This window comes from Ornithorhynchus anatinus, chromosome 13 (genome assembly GCF_004115215.2).
Source record: "Ornithorhynchus anatinus isolate Pmale09 chromosome 13, mOrnAna1.pri.v4, whole genome shotgun sequence".
Taxonomy (NCBI): Eukaryota; Metazoa; Chordata; class Mammalia; order Monotremata; family Ornithorhynchidae; genus Ornithorhynchus; species Ornithorhynchus anatinus.
The window spans coordinates 39,340,581-39,355,854 of NC_041740.1; the positions used below are offsets into that span (position 1 = coordinate 39,340,581).

Below are 15,274 nucleotides of genomic sequence, written 5' to 3' on the forward strand. Positions count from 1 at the left end.
TCCCCCCTCCTCGCCCCACCCGACCCCACCCTCCCGGCTGAGTCTCACCTTCACTCTCCCCTGCCCTCGTGGGTCTTGGGTTCTAATCCCGACCCCGCCACTTGCCTGCCGTGCGACCTTGAGCAAGTCACTTCACTTCTCTGGGCCTCAGTTCCCTCATCTGTCAAACGGCGATTGAGGCTGGGAGCCCCGGGGACTACGTCCAACCCCATTTGGTCGGAACCTCCCCCAACGCTCGGTACGGCTCCTGGCCCGCAGTAAGCGCTTAACAACTAGTGTTACGATTACTACTCTCCGTGCCTCGGTTACTTCATCTGTCGAATGGGGATCGGGACTGTGAGGTCCACGTGACCACCCTGATTTGCTCGTATCCAGCCCGGCGCTCAGTACGGTGCCCGACACACAGTAAGCGCTTAATGAAAACCATTCTTCTTCTTATTAGTCATCCCCTTCACTCTCCCCCGGCCTAGACCCACCATCACTCTCCCCTCCCCTAGTTAGGAGTCAGCGAGCCCGAGCAGCGGCGGGCAGAGAGCCTTCTCCGTTCTTTATTCAGTCTCCGCCTCCGAATAAGTTAAAGTGCTGGGGGGGGAAAGGGGGGAGAGGGGACGGGGAGCGGGCAGGCAGGGGCGTCAGGTGAGGATGGTCGCCACCTTTGGCAGCAGCACCCTCAGCTCCTCCTCAACCCCGGCTGCCCGGCACAGCGGGTTGCCCTGCAGGTTGAGGAGGGTCAGATTGGGACAGGAGGCCAGCGGCAGGAGGGCCGAGGGATGCCGGAGGCCTGGGCGTCGGGAGTCAAGGAAAAGCGGGCGCGGTAAGGGGCCCGCGATCCCCCGGGGCCGCCCCCCCCCCCCCATTCCACCTCGGTTGACCCCGAGAACCCCCGCCCTCGGCCGTGCCGTCAGAGGACAGCTTACCCCATTGATCCCGCGTTTCCCACCCCACCCCTCGCCGGCTCCCGGCAGAGGACGGGTGCCGGGGATGCCCGCGTTGCATCAGCCCGGACTCTTCCGCTCTGAGATTTCGTGATGGAGTTTTACGGCTCCGAAGAGGTTTGGGAGCGTGTGACGGGGGAGGGAGGCGTCTCTGTGTCACTGCCTCGGTTTCTGCCGGCCTCTTTCCCCGCACTTCCTGAAGATACCTAAGCGACTGGATGCCACCTAAAGCCGGGCGAAGGAGACTGACTCATCCCTTAGGCAAATAAATGCTAACGACCTCCTGAAGCTGGCAGGACCAGGCTTCCGTCCCCCGCCACCGTTCCCCTCGGCGTCCCGGAGGGAGCCCCGCCGTGTTCTGGGAGAGGGTCAGAGAGGTCAGGATACGGTTGTCACACAGGGAGAGTTCCCGCAGGCGGGGCAGGTTCGCGGCTCCTTCCAGGGACTCGACAGCGTTCCCGTCGGCCTGCAGCACCTGCGGGGGGTCGGGAAAGGATGTGGGGCGGGAGGGTTGGGACAGGGCAGTCGAAGGCGGAGCTGATAATGACGACGACGGTATCTGTTAAGCGCTTACGATGCGCCGAGCACCGTTCTAAGCGCCGGGGTGGATACGAGGTCGTCAGGTGGGGCTCACCGGCTTCATCCCCAATTGACAAGAGGAGGGCACCGAGGCCCGGGGAAGTGAAGCGACTGGCCCGAGGTCACACATCGGAACCCCCGACCTCAGGCTCTTTCCGCTAAGCCACGCTGCAGGCGGATCCTCGGGGAGGAGGGGCTCCCTCGGCCGTGGCGGCGGGAGGGCGGAGAGAGGGGGGGTCTCTTACCTCAAGGCAGCGCAGCACAGCTAGGGCCGGGGGCAGGGAGCGCAGCTGGTTGTGCGACAGGTTGAGGTGAGTGACCAGCAGCAGCTGGTCCAGGTGGCAGAGCACGGTCAGGTCCTGGGGGGGACAGCGGGGCCGGGGGGGCTGGCGTGGGCCGGGGCCTCTTTCCCCTCAACCCTGGTTTCCCGGAGAAGGAGGTCGAGGAAGGGAGAGGAGGGGAGTGCAGAGGGTAAAGCGCTAAGGGGGTAAAGGAGGGGGGCTTCTCCGAGTCCGAGGGGACGGGGTCGATGGAGACGGGGGGGCTGGGGTCGACGTACCTTGTGTGCCAGGTCGAGGACGCGCACCTCGGCGTACTCCATCTTCAGCACGCTGTTCTCCACCAGGAACTTGCTGCGCAGGTCGTCCAGGTAGGCGGCCCGCATCGGGTCCACCGCCTGGGAGGGGGAGGGAAGCGGGGCTGAGGGCCGTCCCCCGCACCCCCACCCGCTGGGGCCCGACCCCCCCCCCCCCAGCTGCCCCCCTCCCAAGAAGGTGCTCACCTTGAGGGTCTGGAAATACTGCAGCGTCTCCTGCTCGTAGACCAGGGGGTCCAGTGCCCGCATGAGCAGGATGATGGTCAGCAGGCACCCTGGGGCCGGGGCAGAGGAATGGCTTTTCCCCGGCTCTTCCCCTGGACCACCCCCCCGGCCCCCGGCCCCTCCGCCCCCCGCAACCTGCCCGGGGGGCTCGGCGGAGGCTCACATTTGTTGCCCGGCTCCAGCTCCTGGAGCTGCTTGCAGGACTCCAGCTCCGACTGGAGCACCGTGGACTTCTCCGCCGACAGCTCGCACCTGGGGACCGTGGGGGAGGCTCGAGGGCGTCGCCCCGGCCCCCTCCCCGCCTCCCCAGGGCCTTCTGAGCCCCCCGCCCTTCCCCCGGAGCCCTTCCAGCGTCCCGTCACCTGAACAGCTGCTCGTCCGTGGCCGAGTCCCTGCACCAGCCCTCCCGGCGGCCTGGGGGTGGGTCAGAGCGGGGGGCGGCGAGGTGAGCCGGGGGGACGGCCGTTCAGCCGGGACGGCTCTGAGGGGATGGTCGGTCGGTCTATCCTATCTACTGAGCACTTACTGCGTGCACTGCACTGTACTAAGCGTCCGGGAGAGGACGACGCGCCAATAAACCGACACATTCCCTGCCCGTGACGAGCTCACGGTCCCGACGGGGAGGGAGACGTCAATTAAATCGACAGATTACAGCTAGGTAGAGAAGGGCCGTGGGGCCGGGCCGGGGGATGAATAAGGGAGCCAGGCGGGGCGACGCAGAAGGGAGTGGGAGGAGAGGAAAGGAGGGCTTAGTCAGGGAAGGCCTCTTGGAGGAGACGGACTTTCAGTTGAGGTTCTGAAGGGGGACGGGCCAGCCGGGGGCAGGACAGTCGGGTGGGGCGGGGCGGGCAGGCACCTTTAAAGAGCACGCACTCCTTCTGCGCGTCTCCCCCTCTCCACAGCAGGCGGAACGTGTGCTGGGGCCACTGGTCGTTCAGGGAGGCGGCCGGCAGGTCACACAGCTGGGGCGGGGTCGAGGACGCCTCATGTGACCTCGACCCCCCACGCCCTGCCCGCTCCCCTCCCTGCCCGGCTCGAACCCCGGCCCCTCGCCCCGTCCCCAGCCCGGGGATACCCAGACGTTGCCGGGCCCGTTCCTGCCATCCGGGGTCCTCCACTCCACGGCCAGGGGGGACTCGTCCACCAGGAGCAGCAGACGCTCCGCTCCGGGGCCCACCTGCGGGGGGACACCCGGGGGGCGCGCGTCAGGGACGCGCCCGGACACGTGCCCGGCCGGGGGTACGTGGCGCACACCGAGCCCCGCCGGGGAGAGGGGTGGCACTCACGGCGAGGGGCCGGGAGAAGCCGACCGTCAGACAAGCGTCGTCGCGGCTCACGTGGAGGCAGAGCACGGCATCCTGGGGGTCGGCTGCGGGCGGGAGAGCAGGGGACACTGGGCCGGGGGGCGGCGGGGACCCCGGCCTATCCGGACCCGCCCGGCCCCCTTCGCCCCCGGTCTTGGGACGAGCCCCCCTCTGGACCGGAAGCTCGTCGTGTCCGTTTCCCGCGGCGACGTCCTTTCCCAGGCGCCCGTTACAGTGCTCTGCACACGGTGAGCGCTCGGTAAATACGACCGGCCGACCGTTTAGCCGTCCCCATCCTCTGGGGGCTTCCCGTCGCTCAGGGAACGCGAGAAAGGGAATGCACGAATCGACACCCGCGGGCGGGTAAGGACAGAGGAGAGCTGAGGCGGGCGAGGGCCTCGCCTGACCGACGTCGCGCTCCTCGGGGAAGCCCTCGTGGAGGAAGTGGCTTGCGTTTACTATTATTAACGGTGACAGTGGCGATCGCCGCTATAACCGCGGTATCCGTTAAGCCCCGCCGTGGGCCGAGCGCTCCACGGTCTAGTGGAGAGAGCACGGGTCTGGGAGGCAGAAGACCGCGGTTCTGCCACTTCCTTCCCGGGTGACCTTGGCCAAGTTACCCGCCTTCTCTGGGCCTCAGTTCCTCATCTGTGAAATGGGGATTCACTACCCGTCCTCCCTCCTTCTCTGACCGCGAGCCCAGCGTGGGCTCGAGCCCGGGCCCGATCGGATCCTCGTCCGTCTGCCCCGGCGCTCGGCCCATTAAGAAACTCTTAGTACCATTATTATTAAAATCATTACTACTATTATAATAGAGACGGGATCACCAAGCGGGACGCACGGGGCTCACGGTCTAAAACAAGGGGCGGGGAGGGGAAAGACCGGGCGTTTACTTCCCGTTTTCCAGAGGAGGAAATCGAGGCGGAGGAACGAAATGACACGCACGAGGCCCCCCCCGAGGGCAAGTGGCGGAGCCGGGACCAGAACCCAGATCCCCCCCGACGCTCGGGCCCCGAAGGCGGGGGGGGGGGGGGAGAGGGCGCGGAGAGTGCCGAGCGAGGGTCGGCGGGACGGGGAGGAGTAAAGACGGGCAGGTGGGGGTCGCGGGAGGAGAGGGCAGACGGCCGGCGGGGGGCCGGGTGGTCGGGAGGCTGGAGCGGGCCCCCCCGGCCCCCGACTCACCTCGGCCCAGGAGCCAGCGGTGGTAGAACCAGGCGCTCTGGTCGTTGGGGTCGGTGAAGAAGGCGTTCTGCACCAGCTCGAGCTCTGCGGGGGCGAAGAGGCGGGGTCCCGACCCCCGCTCCGGCCCCCCGCCCCATCCGCGGCCCTTCCTCCCGATCCCCGGCCCGGCGGCCGAGCGGAGGGACCGGCGGGCGGAGCCCGGGATGGCGTCTCCCCCGTCCGCCCCCCCCCCGCCCCTCACCGCGCAGCAGCAGGTCCTCGGGCAGGCGGGCGCGGGGCCGGGGGTCGGGCCGGGGCCGCAGCCGGGGCAGCAGGCAGGAGCGGTAGTGCCAGGACGAGTAGTTGGAGAAGTTGCGGGTGATGAGGCTGTCGCTGAAGGCCAGCTCCTCGGCCGGGGGCACGGCCGCCCGCCCGGCCACGAACCGCCGGTAATCCCAGCAGTGAACTGCGGGGGAGGGGCACCTCGCACCCGGGGCCTCCCCCCCGTCCGGCGGCCCCCGGCCTCCCGTCCCCCCTCGGCTCCTCTCCCGGGCCGGGGGTCCCCCCGGCCGCCGCTCGGTCCGCGTGTCCCCCGTCGTCGAGGACCCCCGACGGCTGCCCGTCCGCCGCCACCTCCCCCTACGACCCAGCTTGCGGCGCCCCGCTCCTCCGGCACCGACTTACTTCGCCCCGACCTCGTCCGCCTCGCGGCCGACCCCTCGCCCGCACCCACCCTCCCCGTCCGCGGACGCCGGACCGCCCCCCCCTCCGCCTACGGAGCACAACTGAGGTCACCTCTCCTCCACGCGGCCTTCCCCGATCAAGCCCTCCTTCCCCCGGCGTCACCTACGCGACCTCTGGACGCTCGCGGCTCGCCCCACCCCGACCCTTCCCGAGTAACTTACGCGCTAAGCACTTACGCCCGTATCTTTAAATGCGTCTACGCTAAATTACTCATTCACGCTACTGCCCGTCTCCCCCTCTAGACGCTAAGCTCGCCGCGGGCGGGGAACGCGTCTCCTGACTCTCGGGTGCCGCCGTCTCTGGGACGGCGGTACGTACAGTTGCGCTCGTCGCTCTCCAGGAAGCGGGCGCACAGCTCCAGCTCTCGGGCCCAGTCGGGCCGGGGCAGGCGGCCCAGCAGCCAGCAGCGGTGGTGCCAGGTGCCGTACGATTTCGGGTTGACCCGCAAGCAGCGTTCCAGGAAGCCCAGCTCGGCCGCCGCCAGGGTCTCGAACTCCTCGGGGGACCTGGGCCCGGCCGGACGGGGTCAGGGGGACGCGGGGGCCCCCCCCCCCGCCCCCGTCGTCCCCCCCCCGGCCCCGCCCCCGGCCCCCTCCTCACTTCTGGGCCTCCAGCTGCAGCAGCACCTCCCGCCGGCAGTTCCACAGCGTGGCGAAGTCGGGGTTCGCCCCCAGAATCTGGCTGGTCAGCTCCAGGACCGACTCGTCCAGCTGCCCTGCCCGACGCTGGGCGCGGGGGGGAAGGGAGGGAAGGAGCGCAGAGGGGGTGACGGATCGCCGGCGGGCCCCCCGCCCCCCCGCCCCCCCGGAGAGGGCCGGGCCGGTGGGGATCCTCGGAGGCCGGAGGGGCCGATCGATCGAAAGGATCGATCGAAAGACTCGACCGAGCACCCGCTGGGGGCAGGACGCTGCGCGGAGACGACGGGAAATAATGGTAAGGTTGGTATTCGTTAAGCGCTTACTCCGTGCCCGGCACCGTTCTGAGCGCTGGGGGGAGAGACGGGGGCATCAGGTGGCCCCACGTGAGGCTCACCGTCTTCATCCCCATTTGACGGAGGAGGGAACTGAGGCCCGGAGGAGTGAAGCGACTCGCCCACAGCTGACCAGCGGCGGAGCCGGGATTCGAACCCGTGACCGCCGACACCCCAGCCCGGGGATGTTTCTTCCCACGGCTCAGAAAGAAGGCACCGGCCCGCCCTCGAGGGGCTAGCGGTCCCGGGGAGAGCGGGGGCGGAGGAGAGGGTTACCTTCTGGAAGATGGCGCCGGTAGACGCCCGGTAGAGCTTCAGCTTCTTCTCCTGCTCCAGCCGCTTGGCTTCCGCCTGCTCTTCTGTCGTCTTCACCTTCAAGCGCCCGTGCTGAGGCGGAGGGGACGGGGCGTCGGAGGGGGGAAATGTGCGTCTGGGTGTGTGGGGAGGGGGGCAGGCGCCGGGCCACCTGGGCATCACCCCCCGCTCGAGGAGAAAGGACAGACCCGACCCCGAGAGAAAACCGAGGCCCGCGTCTACGGGAACAATAGGAATGACGACGGCAGTAATCCTCATTTTCGTTGACTGCCAAGCACTGTATTGAGGACCAACATTATGTCGAGAAGCAGCGTGGCTCAGTGGAAAGAGCACGGGCTTGAGAGTGAGAGGTCATGGGTTCGAATCCCGGCTCCGCCACTCGTCAGCTGGGTGACCGTGGGCAAGTCACTTCTCAGGACCTCAGTCCCCTCATCTGGAAAATGGGGATTAACTGTGAGCCTCCCGTGGGACCACCTGATGACCCTGGATCTCCCCCAGCGTTTAGAACAGTGCTCTGCACATAGTAGGCGCTTAACAGATACCAACATTATATTATTATTATTATTATTAAGCACTGAGGTAGGGAGAAGGTCGGACCCAGTCACCGTCCCTCCTAGGGTTCGCAGTCTAAGGTGGTGGTGCGGGGGGACCACAGGTAATGTAATGTTGGTATTTGTTGGTATTTGTTAAGCGCTTACTATGTGCCGAGCACTGTTCTAAGCGCTGGGGTAGACACGGGAATCAGGTCGTCCCACGTGGGGCTCACAGTCTTAATCCCCATTTTACAGATGAGGTAACTGAGGCACCGAGAAGTTAAGTGACTTGCCCAAAGTCACACAGCTGACAAGTGGCCGAGCCGGGATTCGAACCCATGAACTCTGACTCCAAAGCCCGTGCTCTTTCCACTGAGCCACGCTGCTTCTCGTATTTCATCCCCAATCTACAGCTGAGGAAGTTGAGGCACCGCCAAGTTAAGCGACTTGCCCAAGATCACCCAGCAAGCACCTGGCAGAGGGGGGGGATCAGAACCCAGATCTGCGTTCTCTCCACGACACCACACCGCCTCTCACCGATGAGGACGCTGAGACCCAGAGAAGCCAAGTGACCTGCCCAGGGTCACACAGCGGGCACGTGGTGGCGCTTGGATCAGAACCCAGCTCCTCGGATTCCCACGCCCGTCCTCCTTCCACTTGGCCGTGTCGAACAGTAGCGGACGCAGCCCGGGAGTCGGGAGGTCATGGGTTCCATTCGCGGCTCCGCCGCTCGTCCGCTGTGTGACCTTGGGCAAGTCCCTTCACTTCTCTCTGCCTCAGTTCCCTCATCTCTTAAAAGCGACTGCGACAGGGACTGTGTCCGACCCGATTTCCTTGCATCCACCCCAGCGCTTAGAACAGTGCTCTGCACATAGTAAGCGCTCGATAAATACTATTGAATTGAACAGTGCCTGGCACATAGTAAGCGCTTAACAGATACCATAATTATGACGAGAGGCACCGTGGTTCAGTGGAAAGAACCCGGCCTTGGGAGTCAGAGGTCGTGGGTTCTAATCCCGGCTCTGCCACCTATCGACTGTGTGACTTCCGGCAGGTCACTTCACTTCCTGGTGCCTCAGTTCCCTCATCTGTCAAATGGGGATGAAGACTGGGGGCCTCACCTGGGCCAACCTGATGACCTTGTATCTCCCCCAGCGCTTAGAGCGGTGCTCGGCACATAGTAAGCGCCGAACAAACACCGACATCATTATTATTATTCTCTGGGCCTCGGTCACGTCAACTGAAAATGGGGATTAATGGCTGGAAGCCTCACATGGGACAACCTGATGACCTTGTATCTCCCCCAGCGCTTAGAACAGTGCTCGGCACATAGCGCCTAACAAATACCATCATTATTATTATTCTCCGGGCCTCAGTGATCTCATCTGATTAGACTGTAAGCCCGTCAAACGGCAGGGACCGTCTCTATCTGTTGCCGACTTGTTCATCCCAAGCGCTTAGTACAGTGCTCTGCACATAGTAAGCGCTCAATAAATACTATTGAATGAATGAATCTGCAAACTGGGGATTCATGACTGGGAGCCCCACGTGGGACAACCTGATGGACCTTGGATCTCCCCCAGCGCTTAGTACAGTGCTCGGCACAGAGTAAGCGCTTAACAAATACCACCATCATCATCATTATTATAATTATTCTCCGGGCCTCGGTGATCTCATCTGTAAACTGGGGATTAATGACTGGGAGCCCCACGTGGGACAACCTGATGGACCTTGGATCTCTCGCAGCGCTTCGACCAGTGCTTGGCAACTAGTAAGCGCTTAACAAATAGCAACGTTATTATTAGAGGTGCAGGACTAGGCTGGAGGGCCCACCTGGGGGGGGGGGGTCCCTGAGAGTGGAGGGTCAGGGGTCAGAGGTCAGGGGTTCTCACCATGGTGCTGCAGGTCAGGGCGGGGGAGGGGCCGGAGTGGTCACTGCAGCCTGGGGGGGGGGAGGGACCACAATGTTTATGGGGGGGGCGCCCCTCCCCCCCGATGCCCCGCCCCCTCCCCCCCGGAAGTGGCACCGGGCCCCCGGTGACGGGGGGGGGATGGGCCTCCCCGCTGTTCCTCCCGGGGCGCCCTCCCCCCCTCCCCCCGGGCAGCGCTGGTTTGGTTCGCTCCCCGCCCCCCCCCCCCGCGGAGCTCCCCCCCATGGGCTCGCCCGAGAGCTCGCGCCCGGCCTGAGATGGGCGACACCAACGGGCCCGGGCCGGGGGCTCCCGGACACCCCCGGGGCGGGCGAGACCAACCTGGGCAGGCACGGGAGGGCCGCGGGCGGGGGGAGGCGGCCTGCGGCTGCGCGGAGGGGCGCTGAGGCGCGCGCGCTCTCCGGGGGGGGGGGAGGGGGATTGCGGCAGCCAATCACGGAGGACCCAGGCCCGAGGGGGGCGGGGCCGAGCGCCGGCTCTTAAAGGCGCGGCCCCAGCCTCACCCCGCCGCCGTCGGAGGACAAATAATCCCCCCATGGCTTAGAAGGAGTCTGGCTGGGAGAAGGAGGGTCACTTCCCTCCTCGGGCCTTATTTAATAATAATGATAATAATGTTGGTATTTGTTAAGCGCTTACTCTGTGCCAAGCACTGTTCTAAGCGCTGGGGGAGATCCAGGGTCATCAGGTGGTCCCACGGGAGGCTCCCAGGCTTCATCCCCATTTGACAGATGAGGTCACTGAGGCCCAGAGAGGTGAAGTGACTCGCCCACAGACACACAGCTGACAAGTGGCAGAGCTGGGATTCGAACCCATGACCTCTGACTCCCAAGCCCGTGCGCTTTCCACTAAGCCACGCTGCTTCCCCTAATAATGATGGTATCTGTAAAGCGCTTACTCTGTGCCAAGCACTGTTCTAAGCGCTGGGGGAGATACGAGGTCATCAAGTGGTCCCATGTGAGGCTCCCAGTCGTGAATCCCCATTTTACAGAGGAGGTGACTGAGGCCCAGAGAAGTGACTTGTCCAAGGTCACCCCACAGACATGTGGCGGAGCCAGGATTAGAACCCACGACCTTCTGACTCCCAGACCCCGGGCTCTTTCCACTGAGCCACGCTGCCTTCTTTCCCTTCGAAGCCTCACCGGAGCAACGTGGCTTAGTGACAAAATCCCGGGCTTTGGGAGTCAGAGGTCGTGGGTTTTAATTCCCGGCTCTGCCCCTTGTCTGCTGTGTGACCTTGGGCAAGACACTTCACTTCTCTGCGCCTCAGTTCCCTCATCTGTAAAAATGGGGATGAAGTCCATGAGGCCCCCCCCCCCCCCCGTGGGACGACCTGATGACCCTGTATCTACCCCAGCGCTCAGAACAGTGCTCGGCACAGAGTAAGCGCTTAACAAATGCCATCATGGTCATTATAATAACGTTGGTATTTGTTAAGCGCTTACTCTGTGCCGAGCACTGTTCTAAGCGCTGGGGTAGACACAAGGGAATCAGGTTGTCCCACGTGGGGCTCCCAGTCTCAATCCCCATTTTACAGATGAGGTAACTGAGGCCCAGAGAAGTGAAGCGACTTACCCACAGTCCCCCAGCTGACAAGTGGCAGAGTTGGGATTCGAACCCAGGACCTCGGACTCCAAAGCCCACGCCCTTTCCACTGAGCCCCGCCGCTTCTCATTATGAAGGCCCACCTCCTCCAAGAGGCCTTCCCAGACTAAGCCCTACTTTTTCCTCATCTCCCACTCCCTCCTGCATCGCCCTGACTCGCTCTCTTTGCTCTTCCCCCGTCGCCGCCCCACTTATGTCCAGATCTGTCATTTTATTTATTTATATTGATGTCTGTGTCATCCCCCCCCCCCCCGGCCCCTCCCAGACTGTGAGCTCGTTGTGGGCAGGGACCGTCACGCTTTATTGCTGTATTGAACTTTCCCAAGCGCTCAGTACAGTGCTCTGCACTCAGTAAGTGCTTAATAAATACAATCGAATGAATGAAAAGGGGATTAAGACTGTGAGCCCCGTGCAGGACAGGGACGGTGTCCAACGTGATTAACCTGGACCTATCCCGGCGCTTAGAACGGTGCCTGGCACATAGTGAGCGCTTAGCAAATGCCATAATAATAATCATAATTATTATCATTACTAGGAAGAGGAGTTGAAGGGAGGAGGCGGAAAGAGAAATGAAAGGGAGCATCTGCCTTCCAGGTCTGGTCCCCAGTCAGGGCTGCAGCCTAATGGGCAGGGAAAATACCTGCTAATTCGGTTGTAGTTTACTCTGCCGAGCGCTTAGTACAGTGCTCTGCACATAGTAAGTTCTCAGTCAATACGATTGATCGATGTGCCCGAGCTAGCGACTTAATGCCGCTTTTGGTCAGTCACTGTGCAGGCACTGGGAGCGGTGGGGTGGGAGACGGGAGGCGGGAGGCTTTATTTGATTGTATTGGTTAAGCGCTTCCTACGTGCCAGGCACTGTTCTAAACGCCGGGGGAGATCCAAGCTAATCAGGTTGGATACAGTCCCTGTCCCCCATGGGGCTCACAGTCTCAATCCCCATTTTACAGATGAGGGAACTGAGGCCCAGAGGAGTGAAGCGACTTGCCCAACGTCACGCAACAGATTAGAGAGACGGTCGGAGACTCGGTCAGGAGAGGAGGAGAAGGGGATGGAAAGGGAAGGCAGGGAGAACGGCGGGGAGGCTAATTACCGCGGCAGGGACTGTGAGAACGGACCGGATGAAGGAGGAGATGGCAGAGAGAGCCGGGGAGGCGATGAGGGGGCGAGAAAGAAAGAGATCCAAAATGGCCACACCGTTGCTAGCTTGGGCGGGAAGGAGGCCGGGGAAGGGGAGCTGGGAAAGGAGAAGGTGCGAAGGGAGGGCGATGACGTGGACGCCACCCAGGGGAAGGGGCAGGTCCCGAGGTCAGGACCGGGGAGGTCAAACCGGGGAGGCTGCTGGGCGCGGGGAGGGATTGAAACCCGGCGAGGGAGCGCCCCAGGAGAGGAGCGAGGAGGGTGGGGCGGACACGGGGCCGGGCCCGCTGGTGGACGCCGCCCGGGGACGCGGGGGAGGCTATGGCGTGGAGGAGAGGAGGAAGAGGGGGACGGGGGCATGTGGAGCCGCTGCCGGCCCAGGCGGTCGGCGGCGTGAAGGCGGGGCAGACCCGGCCAGGCGCCCCTCAGGGGACCGGCGGACCGGCCCTCGGCGGCCTCGGGTCCTTGGTCCTACGCCGGCCTCCCCGGTGGCAGAACAGGAGCGGGTAGAGGATGGCTTTCCTGAGGGAAATAACCTCCCTCCCTCCCATCAGACCTGAGTTTTCTTTTATGGTACTTGTTAAGCGCTTACTATGCGCCCAGCACCGTACTAAGCGTGCAAGCGAATCGGTCCCCGTCCCACGAGGGGCTCCCAGTCTCCATCCCCGTTTTACAGATGAGGTCACTGAGGCACAGAGAAGCGAAGTGACGTGCCTGAGGTCACCCAGCAGACAAATGGCGGAGTCGGCATTGGAACCCGGGTCCTTCTGACTCCCAGGCCCGCGCTCTATCCACTAGGCCACGCTGCTTCTCGGGGAACCCGAGTTCCTCTACAGCCTCCTCTACTTGCCTGTCGTGCGACCTGGGGCACAGCAGCATGGCTCAGTGGAAGGAGCCCGGGCTTGGGAGTCAGAGGGCATGGGTTCGAATCCCCACTCTGCCACTTGCCAGCTGTGTGACTGTGGGCAAGTCACTTGGCTTCTCTGGGCCTCAGATACCTCATCTGGAAAATGGGGATGAACCGTGAGCCTCACGTGGGACAACCTGCTCACCCTTTATCTCCCCCAGCGCTTAGAACAGTGCTCCGCGTATAGTAAGTGCTTAACAAACACTAACGTTATTATTATCTCTTCCCCTCTCTGTGCCTCAGTTTCCTTTCTAAAATGGGGATTCAAAACCAGTTCTCCCTCCCACTTGGGCCGTGAGGCAAGGACCGTGTCCAACCTGATTATCCCGTATTAATCCCGGCGCTAAGCGCAGCGCTCGGCTCGGAGTAAGCGCTTACGAAATGCCACAGACACGAGCATCGACCCTCTTGACCGTACGTCGGTCGTGGGCAGGGGACGTGTCTGTATCGCTGTACCCTCCCAAGCGCTCGGGACGGTGCTCTGCGTAGAGTAAGGCGTCCCCGGCCCCCGGCCGACGGGCCGGTGGTGGCCGGCGGCCAGCGGAGGAGCTGGGGCGCCGAGGGAAGGAGGCGAAGGCGAGGAGGAGGCCGCGGGGTTGAATCACAAGGAGGGGTGGGGACCCGGAGGGGGAGGGAAAGGGAGAGTGGGCGCGGGGAGGGCCGGCCGGCCGGCCCGGGGTGACTCAGGGGCATCCCGAGAGAGAGCCGGGGGAGCCGAGAAAGGGAAAGGGGTTGAAGAGCCAGAAAAACCTCTCCGGCCAGCCAGCCGGCAGGGCGGGGGGACCGGCCGACCGTGGCGAGCGGGCAAGCCGGGGCCCGGCCCCTCCGTCTGAGGGCCGACGGGGGGCTGAGGGGAGCCATCCCGCCTCGAGGGGTGGGAAGGGCACCGACGTTCGGGGGGGGGGGGGGGCCGGTGGTTTCGGCCCCGGCGGGGAGCGGGGGGCGTCTCGGCCAGAGCGGGAGGTTCTGGGGCAGGCCGCTCCCAGGGGCGGAGGGAGGTGGGGATTACTGGGGGATTTAAAGTCTCAGTTGGGATGAGTGACGGGGAGAGCCTGTCGGCCGGCGTTTCCGCCGTCCCGTGAGCAGACGGTGATGCCGCTCGCACCAGGGAAGGCTCCGTGCCGGCCTTCCCTGGGCCTGCAGCGCAACCCCCTCGCTCCTCCCGCCCAGTCATGCCTTCCCCACACCGCTCCCTAGCCAGCGGGGTGGCGGGGGGTGGCGGCAATCGGGACAGAGACCCCAAGCAGAGGGCAGGGAACGTGTCTGCTTATTGGCCCATCTCCAAGAGCCCCGCTTTTCGTCTCCCGCTCCCTTCTCCGTCGCCCTGATTTGCTCCCTTTCCTCCTCCTCCCTCCCCTACTTACGTCCATACCTGTCAGGTATTGATTTATATTCACGCCTCTTTCCCCTCTAGACTGTAAACTTGCCGTGGCCAGGGAATTTCACTGTTTACTGTGGTACCGCACCCGCCGAAGCACTTAGTAGAGTGCTCTGCACTTAATAAATATGACCGCATGAATATTGTACTCTCCCAAGCAGTAGTGCAGTGCTCTGAGCAGAGTAAGCGCTCAATAAAGACAATCGGATGAATGAACCGAAGAGGGGAGCCGCAGCCCCTTATGCAGGAAACTTCCTTTGCCCCTCCCTCGGCCGTATTTATCGAGCACTTACTGTGTGCTGTGGTCCCTGCTCTGTCCCCCCGCGGGTCTTTCATCCACCCCCGTCCTGTCTTCCACCGGAGCGGTGGCCAGGGAGACCTCGCTCAGGCCCGTACCCCCCGGGGAGCGGCGAAGCCCGGCTAGTCTTGCGCTGGCCAATGGCCAGCCGGCGACCGCCGGCCTTCCAGATCCACCCCCTCCCACCTGCTGCTGTTGCCCACGGCGGGTCACTCTGACCCCGGGATCCCTGTTCCACGTCCCCCCCGGACGGCCTGCACCCCTCCCGCTGACCCAAGACGGGTGGAAGAGCGGCTGGTCCCGCGGGCCGGGCGCCTTGCCGCCCTGTTGGGTAAGAGCAAGCAATAAAGTTAACGCTTGGGTTGCATTTGGGAGCAGGAGAGCATCGAGTCACGGACACAGGAAGAGCTTGGCCTGTCCCCGGCCTCCCGACCCCTCTGCTGTCAGCTTCCCTCCCCAAGCCTCCTTCTTCCTCTCTGCCTCCCTGACTTGGGAGGGAAAGTTCCTGCCGACAGCCCGGCAGCTCAGATCCTCGGAGGTGCTCTGGTTCAGAGGTCACCGAGTCCACACCCCTGCTGGCAGTCCAGCTGGCGCTCTCTGCTATTTGAAAAAGGTCCGGGAAGGGCGACTCCACCCCCTTACCCGCCCAGAGTCAGA

General features: G+C 64.0%; 1 protein-coding gene across 2 annotated transcripts; it reads right to left on the reverse strand.

Moving 5' to 3' along the window:
* Window positions 1-522: 522 nt before the first annotated feature.
* RABGGTA (Rab geranylgeranyltransferase subunit alpha) lies at window positions 523-9,288 on the reverse strand. Of its 2 annotated transcripts, XM_029078433.1 has the most exons (16): window positions 9,254-9,288; window positions 6,790-6,900; window positions 6,144-6,268; window positions 5,862-6,049; window positions 5,062-5,265; window positions 4,821-4,904; window positions 3,621-3,703; window positions 3,410-3,511; window positions 3,191-3,296; window positions 2,697-2,748; window positions 2,498-2,586; window positions 2,296-2,384; window positions 2,074-2,190; window positions 1,760-1,873; window positions 1,323-1,410; window positions 523-781 (listed from the first exon to the last, which is right to left on the reverse strand). In XM_029078433.1, the coding sequence occupies exons 1-16, from the start codon at window positions 9,254-9,256 to the stop codon at window positions 633-635; spliced, it is 1,704 nt and encodes a 567-aa protein (XP_028934266.1). In that variant the 5' UTR covers window positions 9,257-9,288; the 3' UTR covers window positions 523-632. The 2 variants fall into 2 exon arrangements, with proteins under 2 accessions (XP_028934266.1, XP_028934265.1); XM_029078432.2 differs by lacking the exon at window positions 9,254-9,288 and having other exon boundaries at window positions 6,790-7,165.
* Window positions 9,289-15,274: the final 5,986 nt, after the last annotated feature.